This window comes from Heteronotia binoei, chromosome 19 (assembly GCF_032191835.1).
Source record: "Heteronotia binoei isolate CCM8104 ecotype False Entrance Well chromosome 19, APGP_CSIRO_Hbin_v1, whole genome shotgun sequence".
In the NCBI taxonomy this organism is placed as follows: Eukaryota; Metazoa; Chordata; class Lepidosauria; order Squamata; family Gekkonidae; genus Heteronotia; species Heteronotia binoei.
Window position 1 is genome coordinate 488816 of NC_083241.1, and position 21660 is coordinate 510475.

At 52.0% G+C, this 21660-nt stretch overlaps 2 protein-coding genes across 3 annotated transcripts; both read right to left on the reverse strand.

Moving 5' to 3' along the window:
• Positions 1-1407: 1407 nt before the first annotated feature.
• On the reverse strand, positions 1408-17872 carry VPS33B (VPS33B late endosome and lysosome associated). Of its 2 annotated transcripts, XM_060260216.1 has the most exons (23): positions 17734-17872; positions 17583-17663; positions 17436-17497; positions 17297-17346; positions 16042-16109; positions 15441-15486; positions 15116-15210; positions 14776-14880; positions 14409-14505; positions 14074-14151; positions 13825-13898; positions 6564-6650; positions 6376-6466; positions 6139-6213; positions 3580-3644; positions 3440-3494; positions 3307-3353; positions 2959-3091; positions 2782-2855; positions 2603-2704; positions 2448-2529; positions 1889-2002; positions 1408-1746 (listed from the first exon to the last, which is right to left on the reverse strand). In XM_060260216.1, the coding sequence occupies exons 1-23, from the start codon at positions 17827-17829 to the stop codon at positions 1667-1669; spliced, it is 1857 nt and encodes a 618-aa protein (XP_060116199.1). In that variant the 5' UTR covers positions 17830-17872; the 3' UTR covers positions 1408-1666. The 2 variants fall into 2 exon arrangements, with proteins under 2 accessions (XP_060116199.1, XP_060116200.1); XM_060260217.1 differs by lacking the exon at positions 2782-2855 and having other exon boundaries at positions 17734-17832.
• A 913-nt stretch (positions 17873-18785) lies between these two features.
• On the reverse strand, positions 18786-21134 carry HDDC3 (HD domain containing 3). Its single transcript, XM_060259938.1, has 4 exons — positions 20772-21134; positions 20632-20687; positions 20293-20533; positions 18786-19145 (listed from the first exon to the last, which is right to left on the reverse strand). Exons 1-4 carry the CDS (start codon positions 20887-20889, stop codon positions 19012-19014), a joined length of 549 nt encoding a protein of 182 aa, XP_060115921.1. The 5' UTR covers positions 20890-21134; the 3' UTR covers positions 18786-19011.
• Positions 21135-21660: the final 526 nt, after the last annotated feature.

Sequence of the window (21660 nt, forward strand, 5' to 3'; positions counted from 1 at the left end):
CCTTATTTTTAATCCTTTCCCCTGAATTTCAATAAAGTTGTTTTGCTTTATGGGGTGTGCAACTCAGGGAGTGTCTGAGACCAGACCCAGGTGCAGCTCCCCCCCCCCATCTGTCTTGACATCTACAGCTCAGCAGCCAAAGCGGCCATTTAGAAATCCCGCCCCTTTCCTCCTTCACGAGACTTGTAAAGTCTCTAACCCGCCTGCTTTATCACCTCCACCCAGGCACTGTTGCTGAGGCACAGCTGTTGCTTTTGAACAGCAAAGGCCTGATTTCCCTCCATGGTTAGAACAGGGAACTGCTCCTCTTTTGCAACAGGACAATGTGTCAGGTGGGTCCCCCTCCCCCTACCCCCCGCAGCAAGCTCAGCCGCTGCACAAGTGGCTTTTCTTCCCCCAGGAAGCTTTCCAGCAGCAAGGGGCACACAGCCATTGCTGGCCCTGCCACGGGGGCACAGGCACTCCCTCAGGCTTCTGGGGGGGGGGGGAATGCTGGAAGCCATGAGCCCGCCCAGCCTCTCAGGGAAGAAGCCTGCCCCAGTCAGAGGGAGGCAGTCTCAGCCACAGAGGAGAAAGGGAGGAGCCCACAAGTGCCCCAGGCAGGAGATCGCCCAGTGCGCGGGGCCTGCTCCACATGGGGGACCCCCCCTCCCAAGAGACGCCTGGGCATATTAACCACAACGGGCAGAAAAGCCAAGCGCTGGCCCCGGAGGGGAAGCCGCCCCCCCTTGTGGCACTCCTGAGATGGTGGTGGTGGTGGGGACAGGGGCACAAATGCCCTGGCGGTAGCAGGGGAGGAGCCCACTACTGGATCCATCCTCAGCACCCCATTTTGTTCCCTCCTGGGATCCCCCCCTCCTGCGCAGCTTGTGAGCCACAGTTCTACCCCCAAAGGCAAAGCGCCCAACGCAGGCAACAAACACCTTGTCTTTCCCTGAGACCCCCCAAGTCGCAGCACCTTCTACGGCTCTGGGGCACTCGAACCCTGCAGTCCTGGGGGCAAGCCCAAGAACCTGTGGGCTGGGCTGGTGGGGGGGGGGCAGCCACAGCTTCACTCCCTGTGAGAGCTCAGCAACCTGAGCAACTTGGGCTTCAGAGAAAGGAAACACCCCCAGGAGCAGCCCGCCTCTTCTTAGCCAGCCCCGGAGCAGGGCAACTGGAAGGCAGGCCTCCTCCCCCCTCCCAGGTGGAGCCAGAGGAAGTTTTGGGCACCTCCCTGCTGCTGCAGCCTCATCTTCATACCAGGCCTGGAGCTCAAAAGACTCTTTCGTGGCCTTCACTACAGCTGCCCCCCTCTCCCCCACTCACTCACAAGGGCCGCAGCAGAGGGAGCAATTCTGCCTCCGTTTCCCAGGTCAGGGGTTCACTCTCCCCACCCCCACTGAATAAGGGACACACACGCGAGCATGGGCTGCCCCCTCGACAACGGTTTATTCTGATGACAAACCAAAAGAGAAGCTTCAGAAAACACCCCTCCCCCCCCAGCCAGCTGGGAAACTAGAGCAGGGGGCACAGAGTCTCTCCCCCCCCACCAGAGGCAGACAGAAGCACGCACTCCCCCCAGGAGAAGGTGGGGCCTCCACCTGGAAACACCCCCTTCAGGGGCAGGGTGTCACGGGCAAGGCAGCTCCCCTAGGGAGGAAGATCAGCCCCCTGGCCCCCTCCTTCATGTTCTGCTCTCCATCATGGCTTCCAGCAGGCGCGCACTGTTCATGATGGCCGTGGTCAGGAACACGAACCTGAGCCCTAGAAGGACCAAGGGGGGAGAGAGGGGCATGCACATCAAACACCCTTCCAGAGGCAGCCTGAGGGGGCCACAAAGGTTTTGTGCTCCTTGGGAAAACTGCCGTTCCCCCCACCCCCACCCAGGCCCCGCTTGGCTCAGTACCTCTTTCTTTGCCCAGGAAGCGCAGGGCCGAGATTTCCGAGAAGGTGCAGCCCCCTAAGAAGACCGCCAGGATGATGCGCTGCGACTCCCAAGAGTTCTCCTCTGCTGCGGTGTCTGGAGGGGCCCCCCAAGAACAGAGCAGCACAAAACGCCCGTGAAACAGAGGAAGCGGCAAACACTCCTCCTGAAGGGCCCAAGACCCTCACGGGGGGGCGGGGGCCTCCAGAGACTATCCCTTGGGATCAGGTCAGCCCCCTTCTCAATGCCGGGGGGGGGCCACGCGAGTTCCCTTTTGGAGGTGAAGCCTCAGGAGCCTCCCCCTGGGGGAAACCAGAAGCCTGGCCCAGGCAGGGCAGGTGTTGAGAGTGAGCAACGATTCGGGGGGAGTCCAGGCCTGATTTGAAACTGGGCTTGTGTTCATTTTGAGCTACTCTTCTGTTTGGTATGGACTTTCTGTGCATTTCAACTGTATTAAGTGCGCTTCCATTACTGTGAAAGCAATGAAAGAAACCCTTCCTGAGCTGTTGCCACTGGGAGGGGCAGGCAGAGGCAGCAGGACACTTGCCTGTGGCCACAAACTCGTTCCCGCTCAGCAGACGCACCGCCTCCTCCAGGCCCTGCCAGCTCTTCCGCTCCAGCACCTGCAGGCAGGCAGGGGTCAGACGGGCCCTTCAGCCTCCGCCCCCCCCCAGCCCCCCTCTCGCCCACAGGCACCTGCTCCACCAGCTTGCAGCTCAGGGGCGTGTAGGCTCCGCTGAAGACGTAGGCCATGTCCGGGGGCGCTTTCAGGTCGTACTCTCCGGCCACACGCGGGATCTGGGGGGGGGGGGAGAAGAGGAGCAGTGTTCCGCATTGTCCCCTCCCATCAGGCCCTCCCCCCAGCGCACACCTACCAGCCCCAACTTCTTGCTTATGGCTCGGAAATTGCTTTTCCTGGCCAGAGAGCTGAAGGCGTCGGAGAGCTTCCCTGCAAGACCAGAGCATAGGGGAAGGGAGTCAGCAGAGGCTGAGGGTGGAGCCCCCCCCCCCCTTCAGGAGGAGCTGCCTTTAGCTGCCCTCCCCCTCCTCACCTGCAGCTCGGTCAGTCACCAGCTTGCTGACTTTGCTCTCCACAGCCGTCAGGGTCTCCCCGGGGACCTGCTCCGTCAGCAGCCCCATGCGCTTCAGGTTGTGAAAGGTCAGCAAGTGCTCTGGCCCGTAGCTCTGGTGGGCAGGCAGAGGGGGTGTAAGGGCCGAATGCAGGCCTCCCAGGGGAACTCGGAGAAGGAGAGCAGCACACGGGAAGGGCGGGCTGTGGGAGAGCCCTTGAGGGCGGGTAATGGCTCAAGCGCAGGAGGGGGACGCCAGACAGGCCCAGCCCCAGCAACTCCTCACCCCAGAAGGTGGCCCGCTGCCGTCCCCACCCCCAGGGCCCTCACCTGCAGGTACTGGGTCTTGAGGGAGCGGTAGTCCTTGGGGGCCAGTCCTAGAGCAGCCGGACACATGCAGAGGTCAAGGCACAGTCGGTCTACTCTCGAGGCACCCCCCACCCCCCTGCAAAATGGCACCTACCGTTCTCTGTGATGGACAGCAGGCACAGCAGACGCAGGCTCTCAATGGGGGAGACCTGCCCAACAGCAGGGAGGGGAGGGGAGGTGAGTGGCCACTCGCTGGCCCCCAAGCCCCCAGCTCTCCCACCGGCCCGTCCTCACCTGCCGGTCGATGTGCTCTTCAATGAAGCAAATGCTTTCCCGGACATCGAACCCTTCCAGAAGCGCTGCAGAGGGGAGCTGAGGTCAGAGTTGGGGCTCCCTACTTCAGCACCTTCCATCCATCCCCTCCAGAGATGAGGAGCAGGACTCGGGCCAGGGGCCAAGGCAGGGCAACCTGCCCCGATCTGCCTGCCAGCAGCACCTGGGGGGCGGGAGGTGGCAGCAGGGGCCCCCTCCTGAAGAGACCGGAAGCAGCTCCGGGCTGCTCCTCAGTCTGGAGGGGCAGCAAAAGCCCTGTGGTGAGTCTGCCTCCTTCGCAGGATTCTTCCCGCTCCCCAGGAGAACGGCTGCTTTGGGAATCTAGTCCAGCCACAAACACAGGCACGAGAAGACATTGGATTTATATTCCGCCCTCCACTCAAGAGTCTCAGAGCGGCTCACTATCTCCTTTCCCTTCCTCCCCCACAACAAACACCCTGTGAGGTGGGTAGGGCTGAGGGGACTTTCACAGCAGCTGCCCTTTCAAGGACAACCTCTGCCAGAGCTCTGGCTGACCCAAGGCCATTCCAGCAGCTGCAAGTGGAGGAGTGGGGAATCAAACCCGGTTCTCCCAGATAAGAGAGCTCTGGCTGACCCAAGGCCATTCCAGCAGCTGCAAGTGGAGGAGTGGGGAATCCAACCCGGTTCTCCCAGATAAGAGAGCTCTGGCTGACCCAAGGCCATTCCAGCAGGTGCAAGTGGAGGAGTGGGGAATCCAACCCGGTTCTCCCAGATAAGAGAGCTCTGGCTGACCCAAGGCCATTCCAGCAGCTGCAAGTGGAGGAGTGGGGAATCCAACCCGGTTCTCCCAGATAAGAGAGCTCTGGCTGACCCAAGGCCATTCCAGCAACTGCAAGTGGAGGAGTGGGGAATCAAACCCGGTTCTCCCAGATAAGTGTCTGCACACTTAACCACTACACCAAACTGGCTCTCACGGAACAAAGGTTCCGTGATAACCAGCCTCAAATGATCAGAAATAATAGAATTTTGACATAGATTTTACAAATAGAAATATAACAAATAAGGAATGATTTCCAACAATATTTCAATTAAGATTCCTCAGGATGAGATGCACTCCTAAAGGTTGACTCCGTACAGAATTTTTGAAAGAAAGTCCTCAAAAAATGGGGTCATGCACCAGTCTTCTCAGTGCGCAGCTATGCACAATGAATGCCTTGTGTGATGGGACGGTACTCAATATTCCCCATTTCACTGACACTTTTTCCAGCTTAGTGTTTCTAGTATCGGGGCATGGCAAGAATGCTTCAAGGCACCTCAAAATTAAAAAGTGCAGCGGCTCAAATCTCTCCCCCCCAGCCTAGAAGGAGACACCACAGCTGCTGAGGGGCCAAGGAGATTTCTCCGTCTCCCTCCTGGGAAAACCTGGCCATGGCCACTTCAGGCCTCCTGCAGCCAAATCATCTGCACCATCCGAGGGCACCGGACCCCTCCTCTCAGGGTGGGGCAACTACTCCATGGTCCTTGGTCGGCACTCTCGGCTGAATCAGCTGGCATCTGCCCAAAGGACTGCACCTGGCAGAGCCCAGAGGAGAGGGCTGGGCAGACCCCCGTATTAGCCAGCCACAGGGTTCTGTGGGGCCAGCACTCAAAGCTCTGCTCTGGGGCACAACTTCCCTATGGCCAGCACTGCTGCAGCCGAGGCCATGAACTCCAAATCCTGGCTTCTCGCTCTCCGTGCCCAAGCCAGCATCTGCCCCATTCCCTCTCCAGCTGCTCCTCAGAACACTCCGGCCGCCCACTTCTATGGGGAGGGGGAGCACAGCAAGAAGGGAAGAGCCGGAGCCCAGCAGCCCCTCCAAGACACAGGCAACTGGGGGGGAGTCGCTACTCAGCTCTTCATATCCAGATGGGGGGCTGTGTGGCTCTGTCTGCAGCAGCAGCAGGAAAGAGCCGGAGTCCAGCAGCAGCTGAACAAGTAACACCATTGGTGGCCGCAGGGGAAGAGCTTGTGGGAGTCCCTGCTTCAGATACTGAAGGTACTTCCAAGCTCACGTCAGGGTCTGGAGTCAGCAGTGCCTCCTGAAAGCTCCCCCCTCCCTGTGGCCACAATGTCTGCTGCGGACAGACTCACACAGCCAAAGTGCCCGTTCGTTCTGTTCTGCAGTACTTGGTGAAGCACTGCTGGGCAGAAATTCCACAAAGGTATCCTGGAGACCTGCAGCATTCTGTGGGGAGCCATCCGAAGGCAAGTCCTGAAACATCTGCAGAGGCTGGAGGGGCCAGGGAGGGGAATAATCTGTCTCTGCCCCCTCCACTACTCCAGGCACCCTTCACGTTGAGATCAAGCACCAAGCCTGCCAGTCCAAGAAGCAAGCAGGGATGCCACAAAGTCCTGAGGGGCATCAGGAAAGGTGCCCATTCCCCCCCCTGGTGGAAGAGGGAAGGTGAAGCATGAGGTGCCAGTCACCCGGCTCTCCGCTCTGGCATCAGGAATTCTGCCTGCCTGGGAACAAGCGAGGCTCCAGCCAGGGGAGGGGAGGGGAGGGGAGCTGGGCTCACCGTGCTCCGTCTTCAGCAGCTCCTGGAAATCTTGCTTGGTCTTCTTCTTCATGATGGACTCACAGGCCCCTATATCTGGAGGCACAACAAGGACTGTGCAAAGAGATCTGCAAATGCCTCGATCCCTGCCTCCCTCCCCCCCCCCACGGCTGCTCCTCTTCATCCACCTTAAATGCAGCCTAACCCCCCACCCCCGCCCCATACCCAGCCGTCCAGGGGAGGGAGGGAGGGACCTACGCAGGCTGAGCAGGCGATGCTCTTGCTTCAAGCCCTTCAGCTCCTGGGACACAAAGTTCTTCATCTGCTTGATGTCCATCCCACGGCGTCGCTGCAAGGCAAGAGGGCATCATGCTACCAGGTGGCCAACGTCCCCCGCCCCAGACTGCTTCCCCACCCCGCCATGGCCCGTCTCCCCGCCCGCTTACATCATACTGCGCCTGCAAGTTCCGTGCCTTTTGGCTCAGGAAGCCAAACACGCCGGAGAAGTGCTCGTTGCGGATCTTGCAGAACACCTGGGAAGGGGAGACACATGCGAGCCAGTGAGCGGTGGGACGGGCATCTGAGATCTGCTCTGCCACTTAGCTGGCCTGCTGCCACACCCTCACAGCCACCAACTGATCACGCAAAGTTGCTGGGAGGATCAGATGGAGAGCAGGAGGATGGGGGAAGCCCCCCTCCCCGGGAAGAAAGACAAAGTATGAATGAAGTAGAGTCGAGGGGGGGGGGTTGCCCTCTTGCTCTGAAGCAGCAGGGGCACCTCTGAGACCAACAGAGTTTTATTCTGGGGATTCTGGCTTTTGCCTGCATCAATGAAGTGTTGGGAATTCTGAAGGACTCCCAGCCCAACCAGCTCAACGGGGGGGGGGGGGGGGGTTGAAACTGTAGGAACCCCATAATTTGAGAGAGAGCGAGAAACTTGTTCCAAGGTATTCATGATTTATTAAAAGAAAAACATACTGAACAAATTTTCAAGGAAGAAACCATTTCAGTATTTGCCTTACAGAAGGGAAAAGACAAACCAATATTTATGAACAAACAAGGCACTTCTTCTTTTAAAACAATTTTATTTAGTAACATATGGTAACTATCTATTTCTTGCATCATTAATAACTTCTTTTTATCTATCCCATATATTACTTTCTAACCACCCCTCCCCCCGTTACTTGACCCCCACCGGTGTTATTTACTTAAAATACTAATATTTAAAGGTACCCTTAACTAATAAAAACAAAGATTAATATTCTTTTTCCTTCTAAGACTTAATCATTATCAAAAATTGTCCAATGTCCTTTTATTTTCCACTCTTTTTTTACGTATCTTCTAAACTTTTTCCACTCCATCTTAAAAACTTCTAAGTCATAGTCTCTTAAAATTCTTGTTAATTTGTCCATTTCACTCCATGTCATAACTTTTACAATCCAATCCCATTTTTCTGGTATTTTTTCTTGCTTCCACAACTGCGCATACAATGTCCTAGCAGCTGAAAGCAAGTACCAAATTATAGTTCTATCTTCTTTTGGAAATTTTTCCATTTGTGATCCCAACAGAAAAGTCTCTGCAACTTTCTTAAATTCGTATTCCAAGATCCTAGAAATTTCTTGTTGAATCATCTGCCAATACTTTTTTGCTCTTTCACAAGTCCACCACATATGGTAGAAAGAACCTTCATGTTTTTTACATTTCCAACATCTATCTGGCATCTTATTGTTCATCTTTGCCAACTTTTTAGGAGTCATATACCATCTATACATCATTTTAAAACAGTTCTCTTTAATACTATGACACGTCGAAAGCTTTATAGAATTCTTCCACAAATATTCCCAAGTATCCATCTGTATTTCTTTATTTACATTAATTGCCCACTTAATCATTTGAGATTTCACTACTTCATCTTCCGTAGACCATTTTAAGAGTAATTTATATAATTTTGAAATTAATTTTTCATTGTCTCCAAGCAGAAGTTTTTCCATTTCTGTTTGCTCTTTTCTTATTCCTTCAGTTTTAATATTATTTTCCACCAAGCTCTTTATTTGTTGCATTTGGAACAATCATATTTATTATTCAGCTCTTCAGCAGTTTTCAACTCTATTTTGCCACTTAGTATTTTTAATAGTTGGTTATATGACAACCACTTTTCTTCACCCGTCTCAGCTGTTATTTTTATTACTTCTGCTGGCACAATCCATAACGGTTTTCTCTCATCCCCATATTTCTTATATTTCATCCATGTATTTAGCAAATTGTTTCTTATATAATGGTGAGAGAAAAAACCATCCATCTTTTGTTTCCCATAGTACATATAAGCGTGCCAGCCAAATTTATTTCCATGACCTTCCAACGCTAAGAGTTTTTTGTTTAACAGCGTCACCCATTCTTTTATCCACACTAAACAAACTGCTTCATGATATAGTTTTAAATCTGGTAATTGGAATCCTCCTCTCTCTTTTGCATCTGTTAAAATTTTCATTTTGATCCTTGGTTTCTTCCCAGCCCACACAAACTCTGAAATTTTCCTTTGTCATTTATTAAACTGTTTACTGTCTTTCACAATCGGAATAGTTTGAAACAAATACATTATTCTTGGCAGAATATTCATCTCAATTGCAGCTATTCTACCAAGCAATGACAAATTAAGTTTATTCCATTTTATCATATCTTCATCCATTTTACGCCATAGCTTCTCATAACTGTTTTTAAACAAATCAATATTCTTTATTGCTATCTCCACACCCAAATATTTTACCTTAGAGGTAACTTCACAACTCGTTTGCTTCTGCAGTTCCTTTCATTTACTTACTTGCATATTTTTACATAGCAGTTTTTATTTTTCTTTATTAATATAAAGTCCCGCCAGTTCTCCATATTCTTGTATTTTAACTAACAACAAAGGTGTTACTTGTATGGGATTTTCATTTATAAACATTATATCATCTGCAAATGCCCTATATTTGTAAGTAAATCCTTTTACTTTTAATCCTTCTATTACTTTGTCTTCTTGGATTTGCATCAGTAAGAATTCAAGAGTAATTATAAACAACAGTGGGAAAAGCGGACAGCATTGTCTTGTACCTTTGCTAATTGTCATATCTTCTGTAAGATCTGCATTTATACATAACCTTGCACGTTGTTCAGTATATATTGTTTTTATCATCCTTATAAAGTTTTCCCCCAACTCCATTTTCTCCATTACTGCAAACATAAAGTCCCAGTTTAAATTATCAAATGCTTTCTCTGCATCCACAAAGAATAATGCTACTTCCTTTTCTGGATGTCTTTCATAATATTCCACGATATTTACAACAGTTCTAATATTGTCTCTTATTTGCCTTTTGGGAAGAAACCCTGCTTGATCCTCCTTAATAAAATTTATCAAATGATGTTTAAGCCATTCTGCCAATATTCTTGTATATATTTTATAATCATTATTTAATAGTGAAATTGGTCTATAATTTTTTACATTCGTGACATCTCTATCTTCTTTCGGGATCAATGAAATAACAGCTTCCTTCCATGTATTTGGTATTTCCCCTTTTATTTTTATAATGTTCATCAATTTCTGAAGTTTCGGTATTAATTCCTCTTTGAAGATTTTATAAAATTTAGCAGTATATCCATCTGGCCCAGGTGCCTTTCCATTTTTCATTGCATTAATCACTGCTTCAATTTCTATTTTTTCAATTAGATCATTCAAAGCTTTTTTCATATTTTCTGTTAAGGGTGCTATTTTAATATTTTGTAAATACGTTTCCATTTTTTCTTTCTTTATTTTAACACCCTTAGATAATTTGGCATAGTACTTTAAAAAATTCTCTTTTTATTCCTTCCTGATCTACCAACTCTCTTCCATCAACCACAATTTTATTAATAATTTTACTTTCTCTCTTTTTTTCAGTTGCCAGGCCAAATATTTTCCAGGTTTGTTTGCTCCCTCAAAAGATTTCTGCTGTAATCTTTCCATATTCCATTCCAGTTCTTTATTTAACAAATGTCTCCATTTGTGTTTGTAATATTGTAATCTCTCTCATAATTTTCTTTTTCCCTGGTCTTTTTCTCAGTTCCCCTTTTTTCTTTATTTCATTTTGAATGTCCAACATCTGTTTGTCTTTTGCCCTCTTGTCTTTATTATTCAATCAGTGTTCCTCTCATTACTGCTTTATAAGCATCCCACACCATCTGAAATTCTATATCTTCTTTATCGTTTATTTGGAAGAAAACTTTAGTTTCATTTTCTAGAGATGTCACTATTTCTTTATTCTGTAGTAAATCTTCATTTAATCTCCATCTTCTCGACTTTTTAGACAATTTTGTAATCCACATTATTGGGTTATAATCAGCCCCTATTTTAGGTAAAATCTCTATTTTTTTGTTATAAGGCCTAAATCCTTAGTGCCCCACAACATGTCAATTCTGGAAAAAGTATTATGTCTTGCTGAAAAAAAGGTATAGTCCCATACTTCAGGGTTAAATTTTCTCCATATATCTTCCAGGTTTTCTTGTTTGACCAGTTCAAAAAAAGACTCTGGCAATTTTCCTTCCTTATTCTTTTTTCCCCAGACCTATCCAGTGTATTCTGGATTGTTCCATTAAAACCCCCCATTATCAAAATTTGATCATATGTCACTTCATCAAATTGTTGTATAATGTCTTTTAAAAAAACATCCTTTGCTCCATTTGGTGCATACAGCTCCAATAACAACTTTTTTTTGCATTTAATATTATTTCTACTGCTACAAATCTTCCATTTTTGTCTTTAAACACTAATTTCGGCTCCAGTTCTTGTTTAATAAAAAAAAAATCACTCCCCTTTTCTTCTGTTCAGCCAATGAATGAAATTCTAGTCCCAATTTCTAGTCCCTGGGGAGGGACTGTGGCTCAGTGGTAGAGCATCTGCTTGGGAAGCAGAAGGACCCAGGTTCAATCCCTGGCATCTCCAAAAAAAAAAGGGTCCAGGCAAATAGGTGTGAAAAACCTCAGCTGGAGACCCTGGAGAGCCACTGCCAGTCTGAGAAGACAATACTGACTTTGATGGACCATTTTCCATTTTTGTTTTTAAACACTAATTTTGGCTCCAATTCTTGTTTAATAAAAAAAATCACTCCCCTTTTCTTCTGTTCAGCCAATGAATGAAATTCTAGTCCCAATTCTAGTCCCTGGGAAGGGACTGTGGCTCAGTGGTAGAGCATCTGCTTGGGAAGCAGAAGGTCCCAGGTTCAATCCCTGGCATCTCCAAAAAAAAAAGGTCCAGGCAAATAGGTGTGAAAAACCTCAGCTGGAGACCCTGGAGAGCCACTGCCAGTCTGAGAAGACAATACTGACTTTGATGGACCAAAGGTCTGATTCAGTATAAGGCAGCTTCATATGTTCATATGTTCAATTGCTTATTCCATAAAAATTTATAATCCTTTTGTTTGATATGTACTTCTTGTAAACAAATGATATTATAATTTTGCTTTTTAATCCAATGAAACGTTGTCTTTCTTTTTTGTGGTGAATTTAGTCCATTTACATTCCAAGATAATAATTTGTAATCCATCGTGGTGCAAATTCTTTATGTTCTTCACAAAATCTACGCAGTTCCTGTGTGTTTGTAACTGTAATCCTTTTTCCTTGAAGTTCAAAGCTCAAACTTTCAGGTATTATCCATCTATACCTCATTTCATTGTCCTGTAATTTTTCTGTCAGGTTTTTGTATGCTCTTCTGTCATTTATCACTTGTCGTGGTAACTCCTTCATAATTCTTACTCTGCTGCCTCCCACTATCAATGTCTTTTCAAAGTTTTTATTCATGATCTTTCCCACCATTTCTTTTGTCATATATCTTATAACCACATCTCTTGGTAGATTATTTTTTTTGGCATAAAGTGAGTTCACTCTATACATATAGTCATACATATTTCTAGTCCCTTCAGGATCTTCCTCCAAAAATTCCGCAATTATTTTTATTAAATATTCTTTCAAATCAGTTTCTTCATCCTCAAGTACTCCTCTCAGACGGCTCTGGGTCTCCATCAATTTGCAGTCATGAATTGCCACTTTTTCTTGTATTTTTAACAAGGTGGAATCATGTACTTTCACTCTCCCTTCCACCTCTTGCACTTTCTTTGCTGTTACCACAGTCTTATTTCTGAGATCTTCTATATCTTTATTAGCTCTTCAATATCTTTTCTAATTTCTTTTTTGGAAGCAGTTATCTCCTTCACCCCTTTCATTATCCTGGCTTCCATTGCATCTAATTGGTCCTACACTTTCTCCAATGAAGAAGTCCTTGCTCGGGTTTGCTTGTGGTCTGACATGTAAAAACACCGAAAATGTTGACCTCACCAAATTAAATTTCAACTATCAGGTTTAAAAGAGTGAAGCTTGCTTTCTTCAATAAGCCTAAGTCCGCCGTCCTCAGAGCCTCCTGGGCTCAGATATTAAAGTTTTTATTCTCTCCAAAATGGAAGTTGCGACTTTCTGCCTCACTTTAAAAAAAAAAAATCTTTTTTCTTTAGAGGCTTCTAAAATAGTTATTAACAATAAGGTCCAATAGCATTTACCTTATAAACGTTACCTCTGTCGGCTCCCCAATTTTTAATGTCCCGAACACTTTAAAAATGTTATTTAAACTTTAGCCTCCTTGCAATGGCCGCCGATGTTTTTCTATGATATTATAGCCCTAGAGTAGGCTGTCTGCTTCGATGATTTCCCTTTTCCATCCAATGCTTCCTGCTTTACTTGGCACCAAATCCCGTTTTCGCTGGTAGAGAGATCTCGATACTTGACGTATTTCCTGTGTTGACTGTGGGAGCTGCAATTCTATGACGATGGGGCTTTTTCTCAGAAACCGCAAGTAGACCAAACAATAAATTCCTTTCCACTTTTTAGCACTGTCCTTTAAATTTACAAAGTCCAAATTTCGCCCCTTCTCTTTTTCTTCCAAGCTTTCTAGATTTCAATTTCCCACCTTCTGATTTTATTTTGTTTAACTTTAATTAGTCCTGGAATGAAAGATAGTGATCTGTACATTTTCTGTAGTTATCCAGATCAACACCGGTCTTGTGTAGCTTTAGATGTTTAGTAGTATCAAAAAAATTAAGATCCTGTCAAGCTTATGACTCTGGAAACTTCTGCAGATGATGAAAATGCAACTCGTCTCCGGAGACCCCTCAAAGGAGCTCGCCCCCTCCGGGACTCCCTTTTAGCCAAGGTAAATCTCCTCAAAGTTTCCTGTGTACATCTTGGACTGATCTCTGACTGAGAAAAGTAGGCATTAAATTGCCTTCCACTACCCCGAACAGAAGTTCCAGCCTGCTCCCCTTCTGAGAAGCAGTTCAGCTTGGCATTTTCCAACCCCGGAAGTCCCAACAAGGCACTTCTTATCCATTTCGGAATCCATTCTGTCTGCTTCTGGCAAGACCCAACGAAGGGGCATCTCCAACACTGCTGTGCCAGGAGTCTCTCGCAGGGGGGAGCAGCCACCATGCCTTCAGCAGCAGAGGGAGCCGAAGGGTGCTTGGAGGAGTGTGGGGCGGGGGGCTGGCCTCACTGACCCCTCCAGCCGCTGCAAATGTTATGGGGCATGCAGGCCCTCAGGACTCCTCCTCCCCCTGCCCCCGGGGGGCTCCTTGCATCACCAGGCAGCCGTTTGGCCTCTTAGAAGCCCTGCAGCTTTCTGGCCAAGCTTGCTGCAGCAGCCAGACGTACCTTATCCTGGGCATTCAGCAGGACTTTGATGCTCCGCTCAGAGGAGGTGACGTCTGGGCCAAAGTCCACACTCCCTACAGAGGACAGAAATGAGCCAGGGTGCTCCCCCCACCACACACGCATATTCTTGGCTTGCAGGTGGCCCATTAGCTGCTAAGTGTTCATTCCAGGAGGCAGCTCAACCCCCAGCTGGCCCCAAAGAGTCAGGCTGGCCAATGGGAAAGCAGCCCTCAGGGCTGGGGAACTTACCACACTTGATGCGGAAGGTGTCATCGACCAGGCCTTCGTACACAACCTGGGAGCAGAGGGCTGTGACGTAATCCACATCTGCAAAGAGAGTAAGCCCCCAGTGGGTGCCCCAATGCCTGCAGCCTCCTTCAGGGCCCTATGGGGAGGCACCTCAGCCCCAGGGGGACCCACCAAAGCCGACCATCAAGGGGTCTGCTGTGTCAGCGGGTCAGCAGAGGGGTCTCATTTGCCATCCATTCAGTCACTAAAGTGGGGAAGGAAAAGCTCCTGTGATCTGGCAGTGTGCCAGGCTGGGAGACGAGCCTTCAGCTCAGAGCCACTCCATGAGCCCCCACCTCTGTCCAGGAGGAACACTTGACCAATCTCTGGCTTCCGGCCCAGGCTGTCCCCTTCACTCTCCTCCGCTACCTCGCGCCAGATTTCGTGGACCATCTGGAAGAAGAGCACACCCTGCCCGTTATCTCAAGCCCAGGGTCCCACCACCAAGCCCCGCTGCACAATCCTGCCTCCACCACTTGCAGTGCTGAACCGCCTCCCCGTCCCAGCTCTGCAGTGACCACACGGAGAAAGGCAAACGAACCGTCCAAAATGCACTTCAAAGTCCCTTACTGCATTTCTCAGCTGCCCAGAAGCTGGACTGTGCCCCCACCCACCCACAAAAGCTTCTCAGGCCCCCACCCCTCCCCTTTTGTTAGGCTGCACCTTGGCACACCGGCCAATTCCGTAAGTTCTGGAAAGCGGTCCAAAGAGGGAGCTCATGAGCTGCAAAGCCTGGGCCACGGTGCTGATCCAGCACTGATTCCCTTCCTGCACAACACAAGAACAACAAGCAGCGGGTTCAGTCTCAGCAGCCAGCCACCAGCCCCACCTCCCTTGCTGGGAAGGTCAACCCTGCAGAGCCCTCATACCCAAAGCAGTGACAGCCAGAAGCCCCAGCCAGCCATCAGGGGGCCTCTCCGAGAAGCCTCTCGGCTCCTGCTGCTGCCACGGCTCAGCTGCCAGGGGGAAATGGGGGCAGGGGAAGGGAGTGTGAAAGACTGACCAGGAAGTAGTCCCGGAAGAACTCGGGCAGCTCCATGCTGATGATGTCATCATCCAAAGGCAGCAGGTAGAAGGACCACTCATCCCAGGTCACATCTGGAGAGGGAGAGGAGCAGGGAGGGGCTTTGATGGTAACTGTACTCCAGTCCATGGCCTGTCACCACCGCAGGAACTGCCCAGAAATCTCTGAGCTTGGGGAACGGGATTCTGGGAAGCCAGGCATGCCAACTCCCCAGGTCATGGGCAGATCAAAGGTGCTACGTCTTCTTCCTACATCCTCTGCAGCAGACTTGGGAGAGCCCTCTACTGACACGCGCCAGACTTACCCCCATAGATCCCCTCTTCCTCCAGGACCATCTCACACTTGTAGAACTGCAAGGGAGGAAGCCAGCAGTCAGTCCCTCCGGGGGGCCTTAGCAGCCCCCCTCCGCCCATTCCTGACACACTGGATGCCTAGGCAGACATAGACCAGAACCTGCACAAGCCCATGAAGCAAGATGGAGACTCTCCCAAACTCCTGTTTACAGAGGAAGAGAAGTGACCACAACAGACACCCTTCGCCCCCCACAAGACCTCTCACAAGGCAAATTGCCTCTGATCCCGCCCAGTCAGACTAAAGATTTTGCTCCCAAGCCGTGTGTGTGTGTTCTTTAGAAAACATACACGCTGCCACTCCAGATACCTGCTCAAGCGGGCTCACAAAGCCAAAACAATACAAACAGCAAAATAATGTGAAAAAGCCATAAAAATAGCACAAAACAAGATTCAGCAGCATAAAATAATATCCAAAACACAGTTCTCTGGATGAAAGCTAAGGTTACCAATCTCCAGGTGGAGGCAGGGGATTGTATTTTCGTATTCTTGCTGCCTTGAGGAAGACTCTCTAAAAGCAGCACGTGCCATTTCTAACCTAATAAAGCCCCTCACCTTCTGAGGGGTGAAGATGATCTTGTACTTGCGGATCCTCCCAGCAGCCTTATCAGCATTGACGATGTCTGGAAAGAGGCGCAGGGCGGCAAGAGAGCTGCTCAGACAGGGCAGGCTCCACCTTTCCTCCTGCAAGGCTTTGGCCATGACCAGCATGCAATGGAACAGGAGGTAGGCCTGCAAGCCACCACCAGGGTCCCCAAGCCAGCCACCAACCAACATTCCCTCCAGTGCTCGTCAAGGAGAGAGCAGTAAAAAGTTTAGGGTCTGTGAGAAAGCAGATTCTGTTTTCTGTGAAGTTGTCCCCCACCCCTGATGAGAAGGGAGACTCACAAAATAATGACTACACTGCACAGTTGGAATGGGTGGCAAGAACTAAGGCAGACTCCCTCAATTGTTTCCTAGCACACTCCATGTATACTGGTGCTCATCAAAGGTGGGGCAAGAAAAGACTGCGCTTGAGAGGAGGGGAGGCTGCTGAGGGGGCAGCATCTCTAGTCCAATAGCTGAGGGGGGTGATGTGCAAACCCTTGACCTGAGACCACTGCCCGTTGGAGGAGGCAACGCTGACCTTGGCAGAGCATGGGTCTGGCTCAGGAGCAGGCAGTGCCCATGCCCGCCACCTCTGCTACTCCACTGGATGGGGGTATTATCTTGCTCCACTTGAGGGCAGTGCTCTGGTCTGACCACTCAAAGGACACCTGTCCAACAGCCTGCTAGCACCCAGACAAGCACAGCCGGTGGGATTTTTAATTATCCATTTATAAGCCACTTTCCTTCCCAGTTTTTTTTTTTGTTGGGAGTGTGCTCAGTAGGGACGGTGGCTCAGTGGTAGAGCATCTGCTTGGGAAGCAGAAGGTCCCAGGTTCAATCCCTGGCATCTCCAAAAAAGGGTCCAGGCAAATAGGTGTGAAAAACCTCAGCTTGAGACCCTGGAGAGCCGCTGCCAGTCTGAGAAGACAATACTGACTTTGATGGACCAAGGGTCTGATTCAGTATAAGGCAGCTTCATATGTTCATATGTTCAAATGTTGGCTGGTGGCTGGCTTGGGGACCCTGTCAAGCAGCTTACATCCTTCTCCTTTCCATCCTCCCAACAGCCCTGTTTGGTAGGTGAGGCTGTGAGAGGGAGTGCCTGGGTCCCCCAGCGAGCTTCCATGGCGTGAAGGGGTGGGAGGATTCAAGCGCAGCCTCCCAGCATTTCCGACCTGCAACCCGCCAGGTGGGGCCATCAGGACGCCTCCCTCCGACTCACCTGCCACGTACTTGACGCTCCTGATGCGCGGGCGGACTAGGAAGCACAACCTGGGGGGGGGGGGGGAGAAGGCAGGCGGGTGAGGGGGGCTCCTCCCCCTGAAGGGGGCTCCTCCCCCCACCCCGCAAGCGGGACTCACTGGTCGCTGGTGCTGAGGGCCGGCCTGGTCTCCACGCGGTAGAGCTTGTCCACTTCGTGCTGCTGCTCGGGGAGAGGAGGAGGAAGAGGAGTGAGCCCGGCGGCCCCTTCCCCTCCCTCCCTCCCTCCCTCCCCTCGCCATCCTTACCTTGAGGAGGGAGACGTTGGCGATGCGGTCCAGCGGGCTCATCAGGTCGGCCTCGAGGAACAGGTCCTTCTTCCCGGGCAGCTGCAGGAGGAGGAGGTCAGAGGTCAGCGCCCGGCCCGGCCACGCAGCCCCCTCCCCGCCCCCGCCTCACCTGCTCGAGCAGGTAGACCAGCTCGTCCCGCGCCAGCCGCTTCAGCAGCCCGAAGTCCGGCAGCTCCGGCGCGTCCCGGTGCCCGGGGGAGGCCATGGCCCGGCCAAACGACTCGCAGGCGACCCGGAAGCGCCCGCCGGAAGTGGCTGAGCGGCGCCATGGCAGCGCGGCCCATTTACTTCCGCCGCCGCAGTAGCGACGGAGGCCGGGTGAGGCCAAATGGGTGCTGAGAGCGCGCGCAACGGCTTTCCTTTCCCTCTGGGGCGGGGGGAAGGGGGCCGCGGGAGCTGCACAAGGAACTCCCCCCACGCCCCCCGGTTCCTCCTGGGCTGAGCCGCATGCAGCCCCCCACCCCTTTGGTTGCTTGGGGAGGGGCTATTATCATCACGACGTAGGGTTGCCAAGTCCAATTCAAGAAATATCTGGGGAGTTTGGGGGTGGAGCCAGGAGACACTGGGGCGGAGCCAGGAGCAAGGCTGTGACAAGCATAATTGAACTCCAAAGGGAGTTCTGGCCCTCACATTTAAAGGGATGGCACACCTTTTCAATGCCTTCCTTCCACAGGAAATAATGAAGGAAAGGGGCACCTTCTTTTGGGGCTCATAGAATTGGACCCCCTGGTCCAATCTTTTTGAAACTTGGGGGGTATTTTGGGGAGAGGCACTAGATTCTGTACTGAAAATTTGGTGCTTCTACCCCCAAAAACAGCTCCCCCAGAGCCCCAGATACCCGCGGATCAATTCTCCATGATTTTATATGGGAATAAATCTCCATAGAGAATAATAGAGTTCCCAGCAGACATTTCCCTCCCCTCCCCCCCCCCCCGCTTTCTGATGACCCTGAAGCGGGGGGAAGGCCTCCAAACCGGGGGATCCCCTGCCCCCACCTGGGGATTGGCAATCCTATCATGACGACCCCCAGTTGCTGGAGGTTCCCGCGTGCAGAAATAAATCAAGCCAGGCTCCACTGCCCTTTATCGGATAAGAATCCCAAGATCACTTAGCAAGTTGCTGGATTTTGTGCCCGGATACACTTAGGTCACAGAAACGAGGTTCCAGTGTTTTACTTTTTATTTTGCATGTCTTGTATTTTGTATACAATTTTTTAATTTCAACTGCATGTATATGGCTGTTCTAGCGACTGTGATAATAATGAGCTCTCTCAATCACACTGGGGGTACGTCACTTGGGGCCAGAGGTCCGGGGGCAACAGAACATTTCCCATCCAGGAGTCAAGCTGAGTCAGTGGTCTCCCAGGTGGGGATGAGGGGGGGGCAGGTCACACCAGGAGGAGGCCTCTTGCTTGGAACAGCTGCTGCAGCTTCTCTTCCAGCACCGCGTTGGTCCCTCTCAAGCCCTTCACCACCTCCAAGGCCCAAAGGAAGTACTCCTGGACCCGCTCCTCTGACCAACCTGCCAAAGGAAACCGGCCAGTTAGAAACCGGGCTGCGACACACGCAGACACCCCTCACAGACCAGCAGCGCAGGCAGTTCTGGCACGTGGGCAGCTGCTCCTCTGCTCTGTGCTCTTCAGCAGCAGGACTAGCTCACTGCCTTCAAGTGCCAGCCAGTCTCCAGCAGGCAGGTGAGGCCTCTGCCTCCATTGCAGCCATCACAACCAATGGGGCTTGTGCAAGGAACCCTGCAGGTGACCAGACTGATTTACTCCTTTTCTTCGGGTGGAAGGCCAACCCGTTTGCGCCCACGTGCTTTGTTTTGTCACACTCCAGCCAGGCTCTGGCTGGTAAACCCCACCACCATGGGTCTCAGGCTCCTCTACGTTCCCCTGGGGTGGAGGCCAGAACACTGACAGGGAGGCAGGTGCTGTACTCAGCTGCTCTTTCCAGCTGTCAACAGCAGCCTCACTGATCCAGGCTGCCAGCTCAACCAGAGCAAGGACCTCCCTCCCAGCCTCTTTCCCAAATCCGCTACTGGCCTTCGCTTCTGTACCTGAGAGCAGCGAGGCTTCCAAGAGCCTAATTTGGAAACGCTACAAACTTGGTCTATGGCTGGAGTTTTTGTACAGAGTCCATGTTTTTATTTTCTACAGTGCCCTTTTAAACATACGGCGTCCTGACCTGAGTCCTAGAGATGACCCTAAGTAATGGATTGTTACATTTAATTGACCTTCTAGTATGAAATGATCTGGCAACCCAAGAGGAACGTATTCATTCACGTTGCGCACAAGAGTTTGGGAGTGCTCTTTGGTCATCTCTAGGTGGGATTATTGTAATGTATGGCAGCCCCCACAGCCTTCCCTGAGTCCGGAATGGGGCCAGGTACCTTTAGAGCAGTAGGGCTACCTGTTTCTTTCTGGGTTCAAGTGCTGGAACTTTCCTGTAAAGCCCTGCCTGCCTATGCACTTGCTCCCTTGTCTTGGGCCCAGATTGGGGGGGAGGGGCTTTGGGGCCCTGGTCTCCTGTCCTGGACCCATCTTTTCTGGGACAAGGCTGGAGAGCTGCCTTTTCTTTGCTAGTGCTGAGGGTTTGGATGGCGATGGTCTGTGGTTGAGGTGTCTTCTGGCTTGGGCCTTTGGAGGTGGGGGTGAATCGTGCCTGACCTGCGGGGGTGCAGCGCTGGAGGTCGCGCAGGTTGTGGAGCTTGTCGGCCAGAGCGACCAGCCGGGCGGAGGGGCTTTTGCTGGCGGCCCGTTGCACCTGCAGGCGCTTGCGCTGGGCCTTGGGCAAGGCCTTGTCGTCGGTCACCTCCTGCACCAGGCGCCGCACCTCCGCCCCGAAGCGCTCCTCCAGCTCGGCCGGGGAGGTGTCGGTGTCCTCCAGCGTGTCGTGCAGCAGCGCCGCCTGCGGGGGAGAAGCGGCGGCAGCGTCGGGCCCTCTGCACGCGCTCAGAGGCGCTCTCCTCCGGCTGGCTGGCTGGTGGGGCGGGGGGGGGGTCTTACCTGCAGCACCGCCACGTCGGTGACTCCGCCTTCCTGGGCCAGGATGCAGGCCACACCTGCAGGGGCACAGGGGAGGGGAGGGGTGAGCGGCGGCCGGGGGGGGGGGAGCTGCCCTCCCGCCCTATGGGGGTCTGACCCACCGATGGGGTGGTTGATGTAGGGGGTGCCCTCCGGGTCCTTGCGCCGCTGCTCCTTGTGCTTGCGGGCGGCGAAGTCGGCGGCCTCCAGCAGGCGGGCGGCCTCCGAGGAGGGGCTCATGGCGCCGGCAGAAGCTAGCCCCGCAGAGGCCCTCTCCCTCCTCCTCCCCGCGGGGCCACCGCGCGCCTGGCCCTGCCCTGCCCCCTCCCCTCGAGGCCCGTCTGCAGCCAGCGGGGAGGGGCCCCGACGGAGGCCTGCCACTCAAGCCCAGACCTCCAGAGGGGAGGCAGCCGCTCTCCGCCCCGGAACTCCGGCCGAGGGAAGTTCTCCCGCTTCCCCTCCTGCCTTGCCCATCTTTCCAAACTGAAGACGCAAGGGCGGGGGGGGGGCAGGGGAAATTCCAGGCCCTGGTGCCATTGGCCACAGCGACCCACAGCCCCCTACGCAGCAGCCAAGGCCAGTCCCCAAAGGTCACCCCTCCCCCGCAACTAGAAGTCCACAGAACCCCGCCCCCGCCCGGGCTTTGGGTGGCCATCGCAGTCCACAATGGCAGCATGCCAGGGGAGGGGGCAGAGAGGGACAGAAGCCCTGCCAGCCGAGGTGGGGCTTGCATGGTTGTGGCAGCGGCTACAGCAGGGGGCTAGAAGAAAGGGCAGGGAGGCAGGCAGGCTCGGGCTGGTTTCAGGGCTGCTGCTGCACACTTCAGCCACTGAAGACCCAGCGGTGCTGGGTGCCCTCTGGCCTCTAGTTCTGCCCACTCCTGGTTTTGTGCCAACGAGGTTGGTGGTAGTGGCCACAAGGTGACTTTTCGTAGTGAGCCACAAGTCCTGGTGAGCAGACAACTCTTCCAGCGGCTGGGGGGAGGGGGCACAGTGGCATCATCGTCTGGAT

Bases quoted from the DNA above. Each gene is read 5' to 3' on its own strand.
- VPS33B (XM_060260216.1), bottom strand. From the start codon at position 17,829: ATGGCCTCCCCCGGGCACCGGGACGCGCCGGAGCTGCCGGACTTCGGG. The intron at 6,214-6,375 runs GTAGGTCCCTCC...TTGTGCCTCCAG, and splicing joins GCATCGCCTGCTCAGCCTGC to ATATAGGGGCCTGTGAGTCC. The intron at 3,092-3,306 runs GTGAGGGCCCTG...CCTGCCCACCAG, and splicing joins TCAAGACCCAGTACCTGCAG to AGCTACGGGCCAGAGCACTT.
- HDDC3 (XM_060259938.1), bottom strand. From the start codon at position 20,889: ATGAGCCCCTCCTCGGAGGCCGCCCGCCTGCTGGAGGCCGCCGACTTC. The intron at 20,688-20,771 runs GTGGGTCAGACC...GTGCCCCTGCAG, and splicing joins CTACATCAACCACCCCATCG to GTGTGGCCTGCATCCTGGCC. The intron at 20,534-20,631 runs GTAAGACCCCCC...TCTCCCCCGCAG, and splicing joins CCGACGTGGCGGTGCTGCAG to GCGGCGCTGCTGCACGACAC.